The sequence below is a fragment of the Myxine glutinosa genome, chromosome 9 (assembly GCF_964187855.1).
Source record: "Myxine glutinosa chromosome 9, kmMyxGlut1.1, whole genome shotgun sequence".
In the NCBI taxonomy this organism is placed as follows: domain Eukaryota; kingdom Metazoa; phylum Chordata; class Myxini; order Myxiniformes; family Myxinidae; genus Myxine; species Myxine glutinosa.
The window spans coordinates 18,003,182-18,025,289 of record NC_136269.1 but is presented as its reverse complement, the minus strand read 5'-3'; the positions used below and the strand labels follow the sequence as shown (position 1 = coordinate 18,025,289).

At 44.3% G+C, this 22,108-nt stretch overlaps 1 protein-coding gene across 2 annotated transcripts in view; it reads right to left on the bottom strand.

The window, feature by feature from the left end:
• Positions 1-22,108, bottom strand: part of EXOC5 (exocyst complex component 5) — a 99,798-nt gene that overhangs the window by 53,969 nt on the left and 23,721 nt on the right. For both annotated transcript variants that reach the window (XM_068129533.2, XM_068129532.2), the window contains exons 7-10: positions 20,714-20,823; positions 20,538-20,582; positions 19,150-19,290; positions 17,078-17,160 (exon numbers count right to left, since the gene is read on the bottom strand). In XM_068129533.2, coding sequence (XP_067985634.2) covers positions 17,078-17,160; positions 19,150-19,290; positions 20,538-20,582; positions 20,714-20,823 — 379 coding nt within the window. The remainder of the gene's footprint in view (positions 1-17,077; positions 17,161-19,149; positions 19,291-20,537; positions 20,583-20,713; positions 20,824-22,108) is intronic.

Sequence of the window (22,108 nt, the reverse complement as noted above, 5' to 3'; positions counted from 1 at the left end):
CATCTGCACGGCAATACACGTGGTGCCGATGTGCAAATGGCCGGCTATCTCTTGCAAGGCTAGATAGATTTTACATCAATAATGACTCTCTAAACGTCATAGATCATGTTGACGCCATCCCAAGTGGTTTTTCGGACCATCACATGGTTGTTCTTCATATACTCTCCCCGGCTCGAAATCGTGGCACTGCCCATTGGACCTTCAATGTGAGTTTTCTGCAAGATGACGCTTTTCCTGTCGCCTTCCGAGCCTTTTGGGAAGTTTTATTACTACGGAAGCCTTCCTACTCCTGCCTCGCACAATGGTGGGACAATGCGAAAACTCATATTAGGACCTTTTGCCAGCAATATAGCTCCTTTTGTACAAAGAATGAATCTGCGCTGCAATCTCTAATTGCAAAAGAAATATTGTCTCTCCAGTCAAGCCTTCCAACTCCCAGTGCCGAAAGGACTAGTTCTCTAATAGCAACGAAGAAAGCACTCCTTGCTCAACTCTGTGCAAAACAAGCCAGAGGGGCTCTAATAAGGTTACGGATGGAGAACTACAGCTTTATTGATACTCCTTCCAAGTTTTTCTTTGCCTTGGAAGCACGAAAAAAGAGAAACCAGCAAATAACTTCGCTGCAGGCACCAGGAGGCCGAACAACACACGATCCAAAAGACATTAGAAGCTTGACAAAACAATACTTCTCTGACTTGTATTGTGCCAGAAACATTAAAGAAGACATGATTCGTTCCTTAACCACTTCTTTGCCCACCTTGTCCGAACCTGCATGTCAACAACTTGACAAGGAAGTGACTCTTGACGAACTTTTTACTGCTTTGCAAACTTTGCCCACAGGTAAAGCTTCTGGACTTGATGGAATCCCTGCAGAGTTCTACAAAACCTTCTGGGATTTGTTGGGACCTGAGTTGCTTGACCTCTTAGTTGATAGCCTACGATCAGGCTTGTTACCAATCAGCTGTCGCAGGGCTATACTTGCTCTCATACCTAAGAAAGGAGACCTCCAGCAACTTAAAAATTGGCGTCCCATTTCGCTCCTCTGCACGGACTACAAGATTTTCTCAAAAGTTCTTGCCAACCGCCTCAAACCTCTGATTGGGGAGATTGTACACCCCGATCAATCCTATTGCATTCCTAAAAGGACAATACACGATAGCATTTTTATTGTACGTGACATGATTGATATTTGTATTGCTGAACATAGAAATGTTGGTCTGGTGTTTTTAGACCAAGAAAAAGCTTTCGACACGATTGATCACTCTTATCTCTTTGCTGTTTTACGGGGGTTTGGTTTTAAGGAAAATTTTATTTGTTATATTAAAATATTGTACAATAATATTTTTAGCTTGCTCAAAGTAAACAACATCTTAAGTCAGCCTTTCCCTGTTACCAGGGGTATTCGTCAAGGGTGCCCCCTGTCTGGCCTTCTATACTCCCTGTCAATTGAACCTTTACTACATCGTTTACGCACACGGCTACAAGGGTTTTATCCTCTGCCGTTAGAAAATCCCGTAAAGACCATTGCTTATGCGGATGACCTCTGCGCAATTGTGCACTCCGATGACGATGTTCGCGCTCTGGTTGAGTCTGTCGAGGAATTTAGCCTGGCAAGCTCGACTAAAGTTAATTGGGAAAAGAGCAAAGCTTTTTACTTAGGTCCACAGAATGAAACTCCCCCTCCAACCCTACCAGGGCAGCTTGTATGGACCAATGAAGGAATACACTACCTCGGTGTCTTTCTTGGAACTCAAGATTTTATTTCAAAAAACTGGGAGTCGCTGATTACCAAAACTGAGCAGCGGTTGATAAAATGGAGGGGACTATTGAGGCAGCTTTCCTTCCGGGGTCGTACTCTGGTCATTAATAATCTCGCGGCATCAATGCTCTGGCATGTTCTCAAGGCACTGCAGGCCCCAGGTTTTATCCTTAAAAAACTTCAAAGCTTTTTTGTAGATTTTTTTCTGGGGGGGAAAGCACTGGCTCCGGCCAGGAATACTAAGCCTGCCGACTGCAGAAGGTGGACAGGGGCTAATAGATGTGACGAGCAAAGTGATGGCTTTTCGCCTCCTTTCAGTACGAAGGCTTCTATACTCCGACGTCCCATGGAAAGCCTTTGCCCTTTGTTTGCTTAGGCAAGCTGGGAAACTTGGCTATGGTGACGAGCTTTTTCTTCTTGATACGAAGCACGTGGATATGACATCGGTCCCATTGTTTTACCGGAGCATGCTGGAAGCATGGCAGGCTGTTTCTTTTCGCCGTGACACCAGTGCTTACTCCCTGCAGATGTTTTTAAATGAACCAATATTTTTAAATTCTTTCTTTGATGGGGTCTGTAGTGACAGATCTTTTATGCAAAAGTTTATTGATGTCGGCGTTACCAGAGTAAAACACCTCAGGAACCCCTTTGTACATAGATGGAAGCCAGCTGCTGACATTGCCGTGGCCACCAGTGTGAGGTCTATCAGAGTTATTGGCAGAATTTTCTCTGTGATTTTACGGACCTTTAAGCGAACCGGGTTAAAATGGGACCCAGACATAGAAGATGCCCTCCATCGATCCCAATGTCCTTTCCCAAATCTTTTAATTTTATTTCAAAGTTTTAGGCTCTTTAACCAGATGGAGAAATCCTCAGTGTACAATCTATGTGTTCTCACTCTTCTTCCTGGCAAACCTGCAGAGCCACATGCTCATTGGCGAGCGCTGCTTCAAGCTAACCGTTTCGCAACAATAAACTGGCAGGTGATGTACAAAGAACCTACTGTCAAGCGCTCGGGTGATCTACAATGGCGGTTAGCGCACAATATCCTGCCTTGCAACATCCTGTCCCACCGTATATGTCCTGAAAACTCGGAATTGTGCCCCTTTTGCGACACCCCAGAGACCATTTTTCACATTTTCATTGAATGTTCAAGGTTGGCCTCGTTTTTTAAAATCCTGTCACGTGTGATCTGGGGGCTCGGTTTGACTTTTACACATTGTGTTTTTATATTTGGTTTTAATGTCTTGTATCAATGTAAAAATGAATGTCTTTTAGCAAACTTTCTGTGTTCTGAGGCAAAACTTGCCATTTATTTATCAAGGAAACGAAAACTGCAGAACACTGACGTTTTAGTTGATGACGTTTTAACTGTTTTTAAAGCATTGGTTACATCGCGTGTCCTTTTTGAGTTTGAAACTCAAGATCCTGCTTTATTTAAAAACCGGTGGTGTTCGAAACAATCCTTATGTGGTATGGTTGGTGGTGCTCTAACAATCAATTTATAAGTTTTAAATATTGCTTCTCTGTTACCCCTTCCTTTCCTGGTTATTTCTTTTTGATACCTGTACAAACATCCTTTACCATGTAAAACTTGTTTTCCTTGCAATAAAGGGGAAGAAAAGTCAAAAGTCTCTCTGCCTCTCTCTCTCTGCCTCTCTGCCTCTCTCTCTCTCTCTCTGCCTCTCTCTCTCTCTCTCTGCCTCTCTCCTCTCTCTCTCTCTGCCTCTCTCTCTCTCTGCCTCTCTCTCTCTCTGCCTCTCTCTCTCTCTGCCTCTCTCTCTCTCTGCCTCTCTCTCTCTCTGCCTCTCTCTCTCTCTGCCTCTCTCTCTCTCTGCCTCTCTCTGCCTCTCTCTCTCTCTCTCTGCCTCTCTCTCTCTCTGCCTCTCTCTCTCTCTGCCTCTCTCTCTCTCTCTGCCTCTCTCTCTCTGCCTCTCTCTCTCTCTCTCTCTCTGCCTCTCTCTCTCTCTCTCTCTCTCTCTGCCTCTCTCTCTCTCTCTCTCTCTGCCTCTCTCTCTCTCTCTCTCTCTGCCTCTCTCTCTCTCTCTCTGCCTCTCTCTCTCTCTCTCTCTGCCTCTCTCTCTCTCTCTGCCTCTCTCTCTCTCTCTGCCTCTCTCTCTCTCTCTCTCTCTCTGCCTCTCTCTCTCTCTCTCTCTCTGCCTCTCTCTCTCTCTCTCTCTCTCTCTGCCTCTCTCTCCCTCTGCCTCTCTCTCTCTCTCTCTGCCTCTCTCTCTCTGCCTCTCTCTCTCTCTCTGTCGCCACCTATCGGCCGTCGGTACGTTGGGTGTAGCGTCATGGCGGCTGTGAGCAACTGCTCTGTGTTTTGGTGAGTTCGTCGTGAGTTTTCCCCCCTCTCCTGCCCTCCCCTGCCCCCCCCCTCCCTCCTTTTCCATCCTGTGTGCTTTGGCATTTGTTCCCATCTGTTCTACACCTTTGCCTTCGAGAGAGAGAGGATTGAGAGCGGGCCCATTCTGGGCGCGGCCTACTGGCGTTGACGGCGCGTTGTAAGCCATTTCTGTGCTTATAATGCACGTTTATTTTTTACTTTAGTTCGTTTTTTTAGGTTTGATACCCTCTTGTCCGGCTCGGACAAGCGGGGAGAGGGGGGGGGGGTATTTTCGCCGGAATGGCGAATGCACGCTCTCGTCGCGATGACTTTGAAGGCTTAACCAGGAAGCACGCGTTTGTGTGCGTGCCTCCGGATGGAGTCCCTGTCGAGGACATCATCCTCGCTGTGGGGAGCATTGTTGGAGATGAAAATATACGTGCAGCTTCGCGTATGAACCAGAAAGTGGTGGTGTTCGTTTTGGACGAGGAACTCGTCCATGACGTGGTAAGCGCGGGAATAACCACGGAAAGCGGTCACTTTATGATGGCATCGCCGCTATTAACTCCCGCGACGAGAGTGGTTATTTCCAACGTACCACCATTTATCCCAAATGACAAGTTAATGACCGTGCTATCACGGTACGGTAAAATGGTATCGAGGATTTCAACAATCCCTCTTGGGTGTCGGAATGAACGTGTTAAGCACGTAATGAGCTTCCGCAGACAGGTATATATGGTCCTTCCAGACCGTGGGGACGACACAGGCCTCAATATCACTTTCAAAATTAATTTTGAAGAGGCAAATTTCCAGCTATACGCATCGTCCACCACCTTAGCATGCTTTCAGTGTGGAGCGTATGGACATTTAAAACGTTCTTGTCCCAAAGCCTCGTGTGTCAGGTGTGGCAAGACGGGTCACACTGCCATAGTTTGTAAGGAGGAGGTTGCTCTGCTAATGAATACGCCAGGGGGAGGGAGGTAAACGCTGCTCCACTAATGAATACTCCCAGTGGGAGGGAGGTTAACGTTGCTCCACTAATTGAGATTCCCAGTGGGGGGGAGGCTATCGCATTGCCACCGCCTAAAATTCCTAATGAGGGTGAATCCAGTGTTCCAAGCGTGAACGTATTTATTCTTCCTCAGCAAAATGTTGAAATGGACACTGATAGCAAGGTGGGGACGAGTAAACGAAGGGCTCCGGATGATAGTGACTCATCTGGAGCAGGTAAAAAGGTCGTGCTCGATTTGCAGGCTGTTAGTGAAAAAACTCTTCAGGATGCACCTGGAATCTCTCTGCAAAGCGCGGACCAAATAAATAAAGAAGAAAACCCAGAAAAGAGCATCAGGGTTCAGCCGCTAAAACAACGCGCTTCCATTACTCACACAGACGACGTTAATGATGTAAATACTTCAGGCCACGATACCGTGAATGGCGCATCATTGATCCAAGCGAATGTCGCCGAACAGGCTGACATCCATAATAAATCTGCCAATATAGCAGAAAAGAGCGGAAACATAAATCCACAGGAATGTGGGAATAATGATTTCATGCCAATTGAGGAAATCAGTAATCAATGTGCTGATGTTTCCCAAACACAGCACTGCGTGGACCCCCCAGACAAGGGAAGGCTAGGTTGCATAGCAGGAGAAGAAAACGGTATTGACCCAGACCCCATTGGACCACTTTCTGATTTATCAGAATCGGAAGAGGAGGTGGAGGTAACAGCATTATCACAATTAATGCCAGATCAACCCCCAACCCCTCCCCATATTGTTCTCTCATTCCTCAATGAAACGTATAGACAGCGAAATGTCATCATTGGGGATCATTTCCCTGATTTGGCTCCCTTTATTCAGGCTGCAAAACTAGTCATAAAAAAATCTGAGGAACTAAACCTAACAAAATCGCAGTTTCATCGACTAAAGAAAATCATAACAAAGGCAAAGAGTGAGTACTCACAGTGTCAGACAAAATTTACTAATGAGTGATGAAGACGCTTAATCTTGCAACACTCAATATAAATGGTGGTGGGGCCAGTCACATCCGCCAGATCCAAGTGAATAGTTTATTCAAAAGGAAACAAGTCGATGTAATATTACTGCAAGAAACTCATATTACTGAGAAGGTTGAACATGACTGGAGCAGCATGTTCAAAGGTAAATGTTTCTTCAGTAATATGTCATCTGTATCTGCTGGAGTGGGGTTTTTGCTAAAACCAGGACTTGTACCTGAATCTTGCCTCTTTCAGGAGGTGATTCGGGGACGTTTTGCCTCCCTAGAATTGGTGATCAATAGCTTGAAGCTTATTATTTTTAATGTATATGCACCAAGCGAGAGTACTGACCGTAAAGCCTTCTTTACTGAAGTGATAAACCATTTAAATTTGCTTGACCCAAATCAGTGCATATGCATGGGGGGAGATTTCAATTGTACGCTAGAGCCCAAAATAGACAGAAATTCACCGGAACCACATCCCGAGTCCCACGGTAACCTCTCCCAGTTCCTTTCAGGTGGGGTTTTTTTTGATGTATGGCGATTGATGCACCCAAATGACCGGCAGTTTACATGGTGTCGATGCTCCAATGGCCAAGTATCCTTAGCGAGGCTTGACCGCTGGTACATCACCCCACGATTAAGGAATATTGCAACCTCCTCAACTATTACCCCTTCCATCTTCTCTGACCACCACATGGTCACGATGGGCCTATCTTTCCCACAATTCAAACGGAGGAGCGCCTATTGGAAATTCAATACAAGCCTTTTGGATGATACCCTGTTTAAGGAAGCCTTTCGCATCCTATGGATAGCAATAGTTGGAAAAAAGCCCCTCTTTGCTTCCACTAACCTTTGGTGGGATAATATGAAAACTCATATACGACTTTTTTGTCAACAATTTAATTCCCACATCACCCATGAAAATCAAATCACATTGGCACGGTTGGAAACCGAAATTCTAAAACTGCAAAACAAAATGGCAGAGCAGGAAAATGAGGCAAATTATAAATTGCTCCTTGAAAAAAGGACCCAACTCCGGGAACTATTACAGGAGAAGGCTGCAGGACTGCTAGTTAGACTGAGAGTAAAAAGCATCAAAGTATCGGATAGTCCTAGCAAAGCCTTCTTTCACTTAGAAGCTGAAACGAAGCCTCCCCAGCTTATTTCATCAGTTAAGGACCCCAGTGGGAATGAAATTACAAGTTCTGATGGGGTAAAAATCACTATTAGAAAGTATTATTCTGAACTATTTGCTAAAAAAAGATATATATGAGGATAAAATAAAATGTTTTACCTCCCATCTCCCAACCCTAACTGAGACTCAACGCCTGGAGCTGGATGTGCCTTTAAGCCTTGATGAATTACAGCGTGCCCTGGTTGGAATGGAATCTGGAAAGGCTCCTGGAATTGATGGCCTGCCAGCTGAGTTTTACATGGAATTTTGGGACATTTTGGGCCCAGAACTATTGATTGTAATCCAAGAATCCTTGCGAAAAGGTGTAATGCCACTAAGCCTAAGGAGAGCAGTGGTGAGTCTTCTCCCAAAGTCAGGAGACCTCCGGCGGATGAGAATTGGAGACCGGTTTCAATAATGTGTACCGACTATAAACTGTTTTCCGAAAGCAATGGCAAATCGCTTAAAAAAAGTCATTGGTGATCTGGTTTTACCTGATCAGACATTCTGCATCCCCAGTCGTTCGATTTACGACAACATTTTTTTCGTGCGGGATTTAATGTATGCTCGCCATGACCAAAATGATTTTGGAATATGTTTTCTAGACTTTGAAAAAGCCTTTGACAGCATTGACCATGTTTTCTTGTGCCATGTTCTTGAAGCATGTGGGTTTGGGGTAATTTTCAGGGCCTTTATAACTTTATTGTACACTGACATCTCCAGTGTAATTAAGGTGAACAATGAACTGGTTCCCCCCATAAAGGTTCAGAGGGGGGTACGGCAGGGTTGCCCAGTCTCAGGTTTGCTTTTTGCGCTAGCAATGGAGCCATTTCTTTGCACACTGAGAAAGAATATCTCTGGCCTGACCTGTTTTCCTGGAAGCCCACCAATGACTATATCGGCCTATGCAGACGATGTTTGCGTCATTATAAAAAACCACCAAGACATTGTTGCTCTTGTAAAGTCCTTAAGAACCTTTTTCATGGCTTCATCTCTGAAGGTTAATTGGACGAAAAGCAAAGCTCTTTGGGTGCCATACCTTAATAGCTGCCTACCTGTCTCAACACATCTGCCTGCTCTTCCAGAAAACTTGGAGTGGAAAACAGATGGTGTTGATTACCTTGGTGTGTCCCTGGGCTCTACACAATTTGAGAAAAGGAATTGGGAAGGTGTGACCGGAGAAATAGACAGGAGGCTGAACCTGTGGAAAAGAGCCCTACCGCACCTCTCATTTAAGGGCCGAGTCTTAGTGGCAAACAACTTGGTTGCTGCAACGTTGTGGCATCGCTTTATTGCCTGCAACCACCAGAAGTGTTGCTGGACAGGATACAGGCCAAACTTGTGGACTTTTTTTGGGGAGGCCATCATTGGCTGCGGCCAAGTGTAATATGCCTTACTTCATCGGAAGGTGGTCAGAGCCTTGTTCACGTGAGATCCCGTCTCATGGCTTTTCGCCTGTGCTCCATTCAACGCCTCCTATTTGGTGAAAACCTGCCAAACCATGCCTTGGCTTGCCATATTTTACAGCAGGCGGGTAGACTCGGCTATGGTCTCGAAGTATTCCTGACTCACCTCAAGTACGTGAATACATCAACGCTCCCCATATTTTACCAGAGCCTTCTCAGTGCCTGGGAAAGACTTTCCGTGAGCCGTAAAGCGGACACCTACTCCCCAGGGATGTTCGAGGTTGAACCCCTGTTCTTCAACCCTCTCTTCCCTGATGTTCTCAAGAGTCGCCATTTGTGCCAACGCTTTATTGAGGCAGGCATAAACAAAAGTATGGCACCTTCGGCCAAACTCCGGTGTCGGGTGGAGGAATGTGGAGGAAATTTCAACCTTGACGGCGATTCGGTCCAAGAGGACAATTGGAACGATTTTGAGGAAAGTTGTTCAAAAACGTCATCAGCTACAGAAACTTTGGACTTGGAATACTTTTGGACACCCCAACGAGTCCCCGTTTCCGAAACTGATTTTTGCCTGCTTTCCCAACGAACTTCCACCTGTAAGCACAGGGACAAGTGTATTGCATGCTGAGAGCAGCAAGAGCCTGTATAGGTGGTGGTTATCTCAAGTTCTTGGTATTCCTCCGCTAAATGGAGTAGCACGATGGAAGAGGCTACTCCCTGCCGGGCCCCCCAATGAACCTGTATGGGAATCAATGTATAGTAAGCTGATCAACAAAAGAACAGGTGATCTTCAGTGGCGCCTTGCCCACGGGATCATCCCATGTAATACATATGTATGGAATTTTGCCCCAATATCTGCATGTTGCCCCTTTTGTTCTGTAAATGAGGATGTTTTTCATTTTTTCATTGGCTGTGAAAGACTTTTTCCTTTATTTGAATGGTTAGACTTTGTGTCGTTCAAAATGAATTTCAGATTTACTTTTCGATCCTTTATTTTTGGGCTCAAAAAGAGACGGCAACACAACAAGGACTATGAACTGTTGTGCTTTTTTGTAGCTACAGCAAAGCTTGCCACTTACCTGTCCAGAAAGGAGCAGCGGAATGGTAAGCCCATTCATCAGTGCAAGGTCATGACGTTTTTCAACGCACTGTGTGCTGCAAGGCTAAAACATGAGTTTGAGTTTTCCAAGAGCATGGGCGAAATTGATGGATTTGTGGAAAAATGGTGTTTGAAAAGTGTCTGTGAAGTCCGCCAAAACGAGTTGGTATTATTTTTCTCATGATTGTTCATAATTTCTACAATTCATAATAGTGCTGCAGAGGATTGCATTTGTTTTCGGTAAAAGTTGAACTGATCAACGCATATATCTGTATTGTTTCCTCGCTTCATCGTTTTCTCTTGTTTTTGGCTTTGTTGATTTTATACACTGTACATCCATGCACTTTATAATTTTTGGAATAAAAGGACGTCAAAAGTCAAAGTCTCTCTGCCTCTCTCTCTCTCTCTCTGCCTCTCTCTCTCTCTCTCTGCCTCTCTCTCTCTCTCTCTGCCTCTCTCTCTCTCTCTGCCTCTCTCTCTCTCTCTGCCTCTCTCTCTCTGCCTCTCTCTCTCTCTCTGCCTCTCTCTCTCTGCCTCTCTCTCTCTCTCTCTCTCTCTCTCTCTCTCTGCCTCTCTCTCTGCCTCTCTCTCTCTCTGCCTCTCTCTCTCTCTGCCTCTCTCTCTCTCTCTCTCTGCCTCTCTCTCTCTCTGCCTCTCTCTCTCTCTCTCTGCCTCTCTCTCTCTCTCTCTCTGCCTCTCTCTCTCTCTCTCTGCCTCTCTCTCTCTCTCTCTGCCTCTGCCTCTCTCTCTCTGCCTCTGCCTCTCTCTCTCTGCCTCTGCCTCTCTCTCTCTGCCTCTGCCTCTCTCTCTCTCTCTCTGCCTCTCTCTCTCTCTCTGCCTCTCTCTCTCTGCCTCTCTCTCTCTGCCTCTCTCTCTCTGCCTCTCTCTCTCTGCCTCTCTCTCTCTCTCTGCCTCTCTCTCTCTCTCTCTCTCTGCCTCTCTCTCTCTCTCTGCCTCTCTCTCTCTCTCTGCCTCTGCCTCTCTCTCTCTCTCTGCTCTCTCTCTCTCTCTCTCTCTGTGCCTCTCTCTCTCTCTCTGCCTCTCTCTCTCTCTCTCTCTGCCTCTCTCTCTCTCTCTGCCTCTCTCTCTCTCTCTCTCTCTGCCTCTCTCTCTCTCTGCCTCTCTCTCTCTCTGCCTCTCTCTGCCTCTCTGCCTCTCTCTCTCTCTCTGCTCTCTCTCTCTCTCTGCCTCTCTCTCTCTCTCTGCCTCTCTCTCTCTCTCTGCCTCTCTCTCTCTCTCTGCCTCTCTCTCTCTCTCTGCCTCTCTCTCTCTCTCTCTCTGCCTCTCTCTCTCTCTCTGCCTCTCTCTCTCTCTCTCTGCCTCTCTCTCTCTCTCTCTCTCTGCCTCTCTCTCTCTCTCTGCCTCTCTCTCTCTCTCTGCCTCTCTCTCTCTCTCTGCCTCTCTCTCTCTCTCTGCCTCTCTCTCTCTGCCTCTCTCTCTGCCTCTCTCTCTGCCTCTCTCTCTCTGCCTCTCTCTCTCTCTGTGCCTCTCTCTCTCTGTGCCTCTCTCTCTCTCTCTCTGTGCCTCTCTCTCTGCACCTCTCTCTCTCTGCACCTCTCTCTCTCTGCACCTCTCTCTCTCTGCACCTCTCTCTCTGCCTCTCTCTCTCTGCCTCTCTCTCTCTCTGCCTCTCTCTCTCTCAAGGTCATCTGCTTGGAAATCAGCCAACATTACTGCTTCTTCCTCTTCTTTCTTCCATTTCTTCACATCATAGACCATCAATGTACCATTGCCATAGTCACTCAGGCATTTCACTGAAACACCTTCATGCTTTCGCAACATCCCCACTTTTTGCTTAATATCTAGCGATAAATGCTTCTTTTTCGAAGCACTATTAGCTTGTCCGGATATTGAAGGCCTTCGACACTATTGTGATACAGGGGGTATTGCACAAACAACTATGCACACAAAGCTATAGAGCATAATGCGGTGATGCCGATTTGGACGAACATGCCACTTCCCATGCCCATCTTCAGTGGTTGTGCAACACCACTTCCGTGGCGCTAAGTTTCTGATGCAAAATTATTGTATATGGGTGATTAACCTTTCAGTAGGCTTGCACAATAAAAGGGTGAGAAAAATTGTCGGCCCGTGGTGTTTCAAAATTTGCCATTTTTTGGGGTGCTGGATAAGTGCTCCTCAAATTGCATAGAGAAATATCTAAATATGGAGAAAGACGTCCCAGTAGAGAAAAAGATATTCAAGAAGAGAAAAGATATGCAAATGTAGAAAAAGATATCTGAATATGGAGAAAGACATCCAAATACATCGAAAGATATCCAAATATATTGAAAGATATCCAAATGTTGAAAAAGATATTCAAATATAGAAAAAGATATCCAAATGTAGAGGAAGATATCCAAAAATGGAGAACGACATCCAAGGACATTGAAAGATATCCAAGTACATTGAAAGATATCTAAATATGGAGAAAGATATCCGAATATAAAAAAAGACATCCAAATACATTGAAAGATATCCAAATGTAGAGAAAAATATCTAAATATGGAGAAAGTTTTCCAAATACATTGAAAAATATCCAAGTACATTGAAAAACATCCAAATACATTGAAATATATGTATATATGGAGAAAGATATCGAAATATAGTAAAGGACATCCAAATACATTGAAAGATGTCCAAATGTCGAGAAAGATATCTAAAGATGGAGAAAAATATCCAAATACATTGAAAGATATCCAAGTGTAGACAATGATATCTAAATATGGAGAAAGATATCCAATGTAGAGAAAGTTATCTAAATATGGAGAAAGATATCCTAATATATTGAGATAGGGGGCATCTCCGGGACACAAAGGTGATCCCGGGGGAGGAGGCTGTTTCACAGCACCACTTGGTTGTCTGCGACATAAGGGTGAAAGGTGCGAGGAGAGCTCGGCGGGTGAAGTACCAACCGAGAATGAAGGTGTGGAGGTTGAAAGAGGTGACAGTAAGGGAGGCATTAAAAGAGAGGCTGAGTAGGGTCGAGGATGATGTGGTTGAGCTTGAAAGTGGTTGGATGTCAATGAAAGCTAGTCTGTTGGGAGCCGTTGGTGAGGTATGTGGATGGACAAAAGGACCACCGAGGCACTCGGAAACATGGTGGTGGGATGATGAAGTTGGAAAGAGGATTGACGAGAAGAGGAAGAAGTTCAAGGAGTGGCAGAAGGCGAAGGGTACGGGAGCAGAAACAGCAGAGCATGAAAGTTATAAGGCAGCCAGGAAGGCTGCAAAGAAAGAGGTAGCAAAGGCGCAGGAAGCATGTAGGAAAATGTTCGGAGAACGCTTGGATTCGGAAGAGGGTCAGAAAGCAGTATTCAGGATTGCAAAGCAGATAGCGAAAGAGAGGTGTGATGTGGGTGAGTTGCTTGAAGGATGAAGTGGGACAAATCGTTGTCGACCCAGATGGAATTAAAGGAAGATGGAAAAGATATATGGAAATGCTGTTGAATACAGAGAATGAATGGGATGGCAACATAGAGAGTAACCCAGTTTTAGGACCGGCAGAGAAGATAACTGAGAAGGAAGTTGAGGAAGCGATAAAAGCAATGAAGGGTAGAAAAGCGGGAGGGCCGACAGGAGTTGTGGGAGATATGTTGAAGGTAGCAGGAAGTTGGGGGTGTGAAGAGAATGACAGAGATCTGTAATCTGGTGGTGAAAGAAGGCCGCATTCCAGTGGATTGGGAACTGAGTACCCTCCTCCCTCTATACAAGGGGAAAGGCGACCCTCTGGAGTGTGGCTCGTACCGAGCGAAAAAGTTATTGGAGCATGGAATGAAGGTATTAGAAAGGGTGTTGGAGAGGAGGATAAGGAAGAAAGTGAAGATCGACGAAATGCAGTTTGGATTTATGCCAGGAAGAGGAACGACAGACGCGCTTTTCATTGTGAGGCAGTTGCAGGAGAAGTTCATGGAGAAGAGGAAGAAGTTGTTTCTTGGGTTTGTTGATCTGGAGAAAGCATTCGATAGGGTTCCATGCAAAGTATTGACATGGGCATTGAGGAAGTTAGGAGTGGAGGAATGGTTGATCAGAGTTGTGATGGTAATGTACAAAAGAGCGCGCACAGCTGTAAGGACGAAGGACGGGAACAGTGGTGAGTTTGAGGTGAAGGTGGGAGTGCATCAGGGGTCGGTACTAAGTCCACTACTATTTGTAGCTGTGATGGAGGTGCTGGCTCAGAACGTAAAGGAGGGTTTACCGTGGGAGTTGTTGCATGCAGATGATCTGGTGTTGATTGCGGAAAGTATGGATGGACTGAAGGAAAAGATGAACAAGTGAAGGAATGTATGGAGACAAAAGGTCTGAAGGTGAATATCGGAAAGACGAAGGTGATGGCAAGTGGTAAAGCATGTGGTGAGGTGGAAAGAACTGGGAAGTGGCCCTGTGCTGTGTGTAGGAAGGGTATCGGAGTGAACTCCATTCAATGTAGAATGTGCGCTGAGTGGGTTCATCAAAAAATGTAGTGGTCTGAGAGGGGTCATTAACCAGTGTGGCAGCTACATTCAAATGTAAGGTGTGCACAGAGGGAGCTGCAGATGGAGGAAATGTTGAGTTGAATCTTGGAGACGGCGTGAAGCTGGAAGGTGTGAAAACATTATGCTACCTCGGAGACATGCTGAATGGAGAAGGTGGATCAGATTCGGCAACGGTTGCTAGGGTGAGATGTGCATGGAAGAAGTTTCGGGAACTGAGTGGTGTTCTGATAATGAGGGGGGTGTCGTTGAAGCTGAAGGGAAAGGTGTATGCTGCATGTGTGAGAAGTGTTATGATTTATGGGAGCGAGACATGGGTAATGAACGTAGAGCAGCAACGAAGGTTGGAAAGGGTGGAAATGCGAATGGTTCGATGGATGTGCGGAGTATCGTTGAGAGAGAGGAAGACAAATGATGAATTGCGAAAGATGATGGGAATAGAGCCTGTGATTGATGCTGTGAAGAGGAACAGGTTGAGATGGTTTGGTCATGTGTTGAGGAAGGATGAAAGTGACTGGTTGAGAAGAGTGATGGAAATGAATGTAGAAGGAAGTAGAGGACGGGGAAGACCGAGAAAGACTTGGCTAAAGATGGTGGAAGAAGAAATGCGGGAAAGGGGGTTAACAAGGAGAGATGCAGAAAATAGGGCAAAATGGAGAAGATTGTCATGGGGACCGCAAGGCTAACCCCCGCTCTAGTAGGGAAAATGGCCTTTAAAATGCATGTTGTTGTTGTTGTATATCATAATATAGAAAAAGATATCCAAATACATTGAAAGATATCCAAATGTAGAGAAAGATATCTAAATATGGAGAAAGATATCCAAGTATAGAAAAAGATATCCAAATACATTGAAAGATATCCAAATGTAGATAAAAATATTCAAATACATTGAAAGATATCCTAATATAGAAAAAGATATCCAAGTACATTGAAAGATCTCCAAATGTAGAGAAAGATATCCAAATACAATGAAAGATATCCAAATTAGAGAAAGATATCTAAATATGGAGAAAGATATCCAAATTTAGAAAAATATATCCAAATGTAGAAAAGGATATCCAGTTACATTGAAAGATATCCAAATGTAAAGAAAGATATCCAAATACATTGAAAGATATCCAAATGTAGAGAAAGATATCTAAATATGGAGAAAGATATCCAAGTATAGAAAAGGATATCCAAATACGTTGAAAGATATCCAAATGTAGATAAAGATATTCAAATACATTGAAAGATATCCAAATGTAGAGAAAGACATCTAAATATGGAGAAAGATATCCAAATATAGAAAAATATATCCAAATACATTGAAAGATATCCAAATACATTTAAAGATATCCAAATGTAGAGAGAGATATCCAAAGGTAGAGAAAGATATCCAAATACACTGAAATATATCCAAATGTCGAGAAAGATATCTATATATGGAGAAAGATATCTAAATATAGAAAAGGATATCCAAATACATTGAAAGATATCTAAATATGGAGAAAGATATCCAAATATAGAAAAGGATATCCAAATACATTGGAAGATATCTAAATATGGAGAAAGATATCCAAATATAGAAAAGGATATCCAAATACATTGAAAGATATCTAAATAAGGAGAAAGATATCCAAATATAGAAAAATATATCCAAATACATTGAAAGATATCCAAATACATTGAAAGATATCCAAATGTAGAGAGAGACATCCAAAGGTAGAGAAAGATATCCAAAGGTGGAGAAAGATATCCAAAGGTAGAGAAAGATATCCAAATGATATCCAAAATATCCAAAGATATCCACTCCCACCCGCAACCTCCTCTGAAAGATATCCAAATACACTGAAATATATCCAAATGTCGAGAAAGATATGCAAGTATAGAGAAAAATATCCAGATGTAAAGAAAGATATCCAAGTATAGAGAAAAATATCCAGATGTAAAGAAAGATATCTAGACATAGCCACAATAAATATTGAGCTCTATGGTTAGGGTTGAAACAGAGAGATAGATACAGAAAGATATCGAGTGATGGAGAGATAGTTGTTAGGGTTAGTGATTCGTGCCCACATCACCCCTGTCCTTTACAAGCATCACTGGCTCCCCATCTCCTAGAGAATCCAGTACAAAATCCTCCTCTTGACCTACAAAGCCCTCCATAACCTGGCCCCATCCTACCTGGCTGACCTCCTCTCCAGACACCCGCAACCTCCGCTCTGCTGGTACCAACCCCCGCCCCCCCCCCCCCCCTCCATCCAGACCAAATTTAGATCCTGGGGGGACAGGGCCTTCGCCATCGCTGCTCCCACCCTCTGGAACTCACTACCTCACACCATCAGAGACTCCTCCTCACTCACCACATTCAAAACATCACTCAAGACCCACCTGTTCAACACTGCATTCAACATTTAACCCACAGCATCTAACCCCTGACTATCTCCTCTCCTTCTCCCTCCTTTGTGCTTTGAATATTTCCCTATTGATTCTTCTTTTTTGCAATTGTTTTTATGTTTTGCTATGCATTATGTTTTGCACTCTGTCAAAGCGTCTTTGGGCTTCCTGAAAAGCGCTATATAAAATAAATGCATTATTATTATTATTATTATTATTATTATTATTATTATATAAAGTGTATTTTGTACACAGGTGGATGACAAAATGCCTCAAGAGCCAGATTCATTTTTCATTCATGTGCCAAATACTACAAAAACGTTCAAATTTTATCATGCAAAGCAAATGACAATATTGCCAAACACAGAATGTGCTGTCACCATGAGGAAGAGAATATTTACACGTGTTTCCAACTCCACATGCCACAATGAGAAAAAAAAAAAAGATTTACGGTCACTCACCGGCTGTAGAGTTCATGAAACCTGCAGAGATACTGTTCCACATCATTCTTCAGGCTTTCCTCCAGTCGCTCATGCACATAACCCTGAAACAAGTCGAACATTCACAACATTCACATTGAAGAGTTCCCTTCATGAGGAGGGCGCTTCAAACATTTCTGGGCTATTGGTTTCAGTAACAAGACACCTGGGCTGTGGAATCTTTGGTTTTAATACAGAGGGAAAGGCTCATGGAAGAGATATACAAAACAAGGAGCGAGGGCAATAAACAGCAGAGCAGAGAGGGACAGGTAGACCATGGATATAGGTAAATTGTCCAATGATAGAGTGCACCTGTTTATAATAAAAGCGTTTTGCTTGGAAAGCCAGTGGTAAAGTTTATTTCTTCCTGATGTGCACGAATCTCCCCGATATACTGACCATTTGCATAGGATATTGATATTGTTGTAGGAATGATTTATAGGGGCGAACTTTGCATAGGATAGGATAGTTATCTCCCATATTGAATGTATTAGAATAAGCACGAGGCAACTTAATTGTGATATGAGATATGCGTCGTTTTTGTATAGAAAGTAATATACCTGCTTCCAATGTTTGTGTCTAAAACTGCCATCCCTTAATAATCCATATTTAATTATATTGCCCTTGTAAATCTGTCTTTTGTGCTTTAAAGGGATCTAACAGGCCATTAGGTACAAGCTTGGGCAGGAAACGCCACGATCCCCACACCATCAATCAGGACCATCTGAGTGACAGGTCGGTGGGTTGCTCCTCCACCCGTCAAACTGGGCCTCTGACAAATTGCGGCCGAGAGTTGAGGGGCTAAGTACTTTAACAGTGTGGGTGGCATTGATAAGGGTGGGTGTAACCCGGGCGGGGGTGAGCATATGCCAGGAACCATGCTGGGGAGGCTGTATGTGAGTTACTGTGGGGTTTCACCTGAACGGACCCGCCGTTTGCTGTTGCTGTTGTCTCCACCATGCCCACCCACAGCAAGCCATGTCCACTCTCCTCATGCCAGGATCGTATATTGTTCCTTTGCCTGCTCATGTCTCCTCAAGGGCCAGGCCGTGTCCTGTATTTTCTGTCCTGTGGAATTTTCTTCTGTGGAATGATTGGGTCTTAAGACAGATAAATAAGGTTCCCGTTCATTAGTTCATCCATCTAGTAGTGGGTTAAGGGGTGCTCATTTGCTCATTGTTGTTTGCTACGTCTGTATTCCTGTCCCGTCTTCTTCCATTACATTATAAAACCATTTGGTTTCCGGTAAATTTAAAACCACTTGGTGATCGCAGTTGCAATTATTGTGCATGTCCGTTAAGGGCCAAATTTGGTTCGGGCGTTTAGCGCCATAACGAGGCTATGCCATATGCCCAACGACTCTGCTCGGTGATTACTTGAGATCAAGCCTACGGCACCGAACAATTGCAGAACATCTACTGGTTCAGGGGCTTCACTCGCACGGTATTGTGGTGGGCAGACACGTGATCCAGACTGGAACAACAAAATAATTCGGCCACTGCCACGACTTTCACCCAACCCAGTTTGCTGGGATTCAAGCTGAGCATCCCAAAGGACCTGATGACTTCAACAATATAATATCAAAGCAGCTCGTACAATTTCACTTGCTCTCGATCCGATTTCGCACCGAACTAGCACTTCACATCAAAATTTCAAATGCAAATTGTCCTAAAAGAAGTATTTTATTCTGCAACTATTCATAGATCCGAAAGTAATATGATTTTTCAAAAATAGGCAAAGCAATCAACGATGCTGGCGTGCACCACTGCTCTCTGGGCGGGAGTATCCGTGCAAGCCAACCGAAGACAGATGGCCACTTAGTGTTGAGGAAAGTGTGTGATGAAGACACCAAAATTATATCACCGACCTGTTAGGGTTAGCTTTATGTGACAGCTTTATCACACATTTTGGTGATGATTGTGTAAAAGGGTATGGAAAAGCATGTAGAAAACCACAGGTGGGACAGACAGACAGATGGAAAGTACACCTATAGTCCCCTCCAGGTGAGGGAATAATTAGTGACAAAATCCCCTTTTTGAAGAGCAAAAGCAAACCTTGAGCTTCGTTTCGTAGATACTTTGTACAAGACGAGCCATCACGTTCTCAGGTGACATAAACACATCTCCAACTTGTCGGCTCACATGCTGGCAAAGCAGAACGGCTTCCTCAAACGGATCTCCGAACAGAAACTTTCCCTGTAACAGCAACGGACCGGACCACAGGCTTTGTCAAACACAAATGTGTCCGCCGACGAATATAAATTGACAAATCGGGAGGAAACGTCTGGATATGCCAGTGGTGAATCCTCCGTTAAAATGGAGGACTAACCCACCCTTCACCCAATTTCAAAAATTAAAACAGAAAAACCGATAATGAATTGTAAAAATTGGGGTTATAGATTATATAGACATTTATATAGATTATATAGACACTATTATAGACAAGATTCTTCAATCTGCCCCAGATTATACACAAGCAATAAAATATGTCCATTGGGTGCAAACATTACAGATATACAGTATATAACCTTGAAAATGAACTCGATGACGTTAATAAATTGAGGTTGTATTGTATGGCTGTAGCTATGTCAGCAATATTCACTTGCCGATTGGTCACAGCACTGACCAATCGTGTGTGCCCGATTTTCATTTCACTTGTCAATTGGTCACGGCACTGACCAATTAGTGCAACTGTTTTTCCCAGCATCGTATTCGTGTCTATCTGCATCAGTAAACAACGGTCCATATAAGTGGTGCAGTGAATCAAACGCTTTCATCTACCTCGCGCTTTCCTCTACCTCGTGCTTTCCTCTACCTCGCGTTACCTCACCTCTCACAGTGGTGATTACAATATTGGCGATTACGGTGCGGCGTCTTTATTCCTAGCTTTCCTCACCTCGTGGCTTATCCTGGTGATTACTATATTGATTGTGGTGCTATCCTTGACAATTTCACGTTTCTTTGACTCGCCGGACACAGTGGCCATCTGCGTTCGGAGGGCCGACACAGGTACTCCCGCCCAGAGTGGGGGAGCCAGCCAGCACATGATAATCAATGTTTCTTCCCTCACCCTCTCCCCCAAACTTCTTGCAATTTCCTCCCCATCCTTTCCCTCTCCTAATGTTCTAGAATCCTTGCTTCTCTTCCTTATCTCATTTTAATTTAATCAATTTATCCTCACTCATCACCCACCCCGCCACCTGTGCATAAGGAATCAATGGCTCTTCGGAGATTATCAAGTTTGGTAAACTAAACTTAGTTTGTCGGCAGCACTCATCAGAAAGACCACAATTACCAGGTAAACTTGCACTGCTGTAACTCAAATTTTTAACCATGCAGCCCGTCCAGTTCAGACGTCTATGTTGGACAGGACAAGGCCACACATTCAGCACAGTGTGGCTGGCTAATGCCAAGTCATGTGCCCAGATCTGCACACTGCTCACCTCCTGGCACTGCTCGATGTACACATCCACACAATGGGAATATCCCTATGGGACACAAGAAGAGACAGAGTCATGAAAACGAACAGATTCAGCATACGTTCATTTTTACAAATCCCGTTCACCGAGAGACACGATTCGACCATAGGAATTGACCATGGGCAGGTACACCCGATTACCTTGAAATGCAGCATGACGGCCGCCATCTCTCGCATGCGAGCAATATCCCCGCGCTTCTGTGCCGAGGTGAACTCGATAATGAGCTGGTGCTCCATGTCATGGTACTTGCCTGCCAAGGTAAAACAGCCTGCTGTGACCAAGCTAGCCTCCTCTTCGCGAAGGACACTGTGGGATCTTTCACGTCCACCAACTATGCTAGCGGATGGGACACTAGCCCAGTTTAACGTCCATCCGAGGGATGGCACACTGATGAATCACCCTGCCTGTGAAACACCGGGATGACAGTTCATAGCTGCATTGAGATTCAAACCCAGGCAAGACGGCTCAGAAGCAAGTGTGCGTGTACCTCTATGTATGATACTGGCCATCCTGGCAGCCCCAACAGCATACTATGATCAAGTTAATGAGGTGCTCTATCATTACCAATCGAGTGCAACAGCATGCAGCGTTTAACGTGTCAAGATGGAAAATCTTGAATTGTATTTCTGATCTACTAGAAACAGATAATAATCAATTTCCGAAGGCAGTCGGATAATTTGTGTTGTAGATACATACAATAAACCAACATCTGGAGATATTTGTCACATATATCTATAAGTAGTTTAAAACCATAATACATGTGTGTCAATCACAAACGTGTGTAAAACGTAAACACCTGAAAGACATGTACATGTATATTGTACAGACACTTGTGGAGTGTCCTTGTAAATGTTTGTGACCTTTTCAGATGATGTCCAAACACGAGTAAGAGGTGTCGCTGGAGAATGCAGTCTGCAAATTTCACCTTTGTAAGTAACTAATGGTTGCAACCCCTTATCACCAGAGGAAACCTTGTGTGGTTCTATGAGGTAACCTCATTTACCACAAAGTGGAATTGTGGTTAGAGTGCCCACTCCGAGTCTGGGAGGTCGGGGGTTCAAACCCCAGAAGAGTTATACGCAATACTTTGAAAATGGTAAATGCTGCTTCCTTGCTTCACGTTCAGCATTTAAGAAGGTTACAGCATGTATAAACCACCATAGGTTGGCAACCATTGTACAGGCTTGATGGGCCAAATAGCACCATCTTGTGTCAAAGTTCCTTGTAAGGGAACTTGTATTATTATTGAGCTTCTAAGCCGACAGGCGGACAGCCTATTGTTTTTGTAATGATTATTTATCCCTACACTTTTTGGAATCCATCCAACCATCATGCTATCTCCTCCTAAACGGCTGGGCAGAAGTTCATCAAACTTGGTCGTTATGATCATCTCGTGGCAATAAGGTGCAAGGGCAGCATCGTATTTGGCCCTTGCACCCTGGGGCAGGGTCAAAAGGTCAAATACCAACTTGAACAACTGTCTTCGACGTCACGACGTCAACCGATATGCCTCCGCCCACATTATTACATCATCA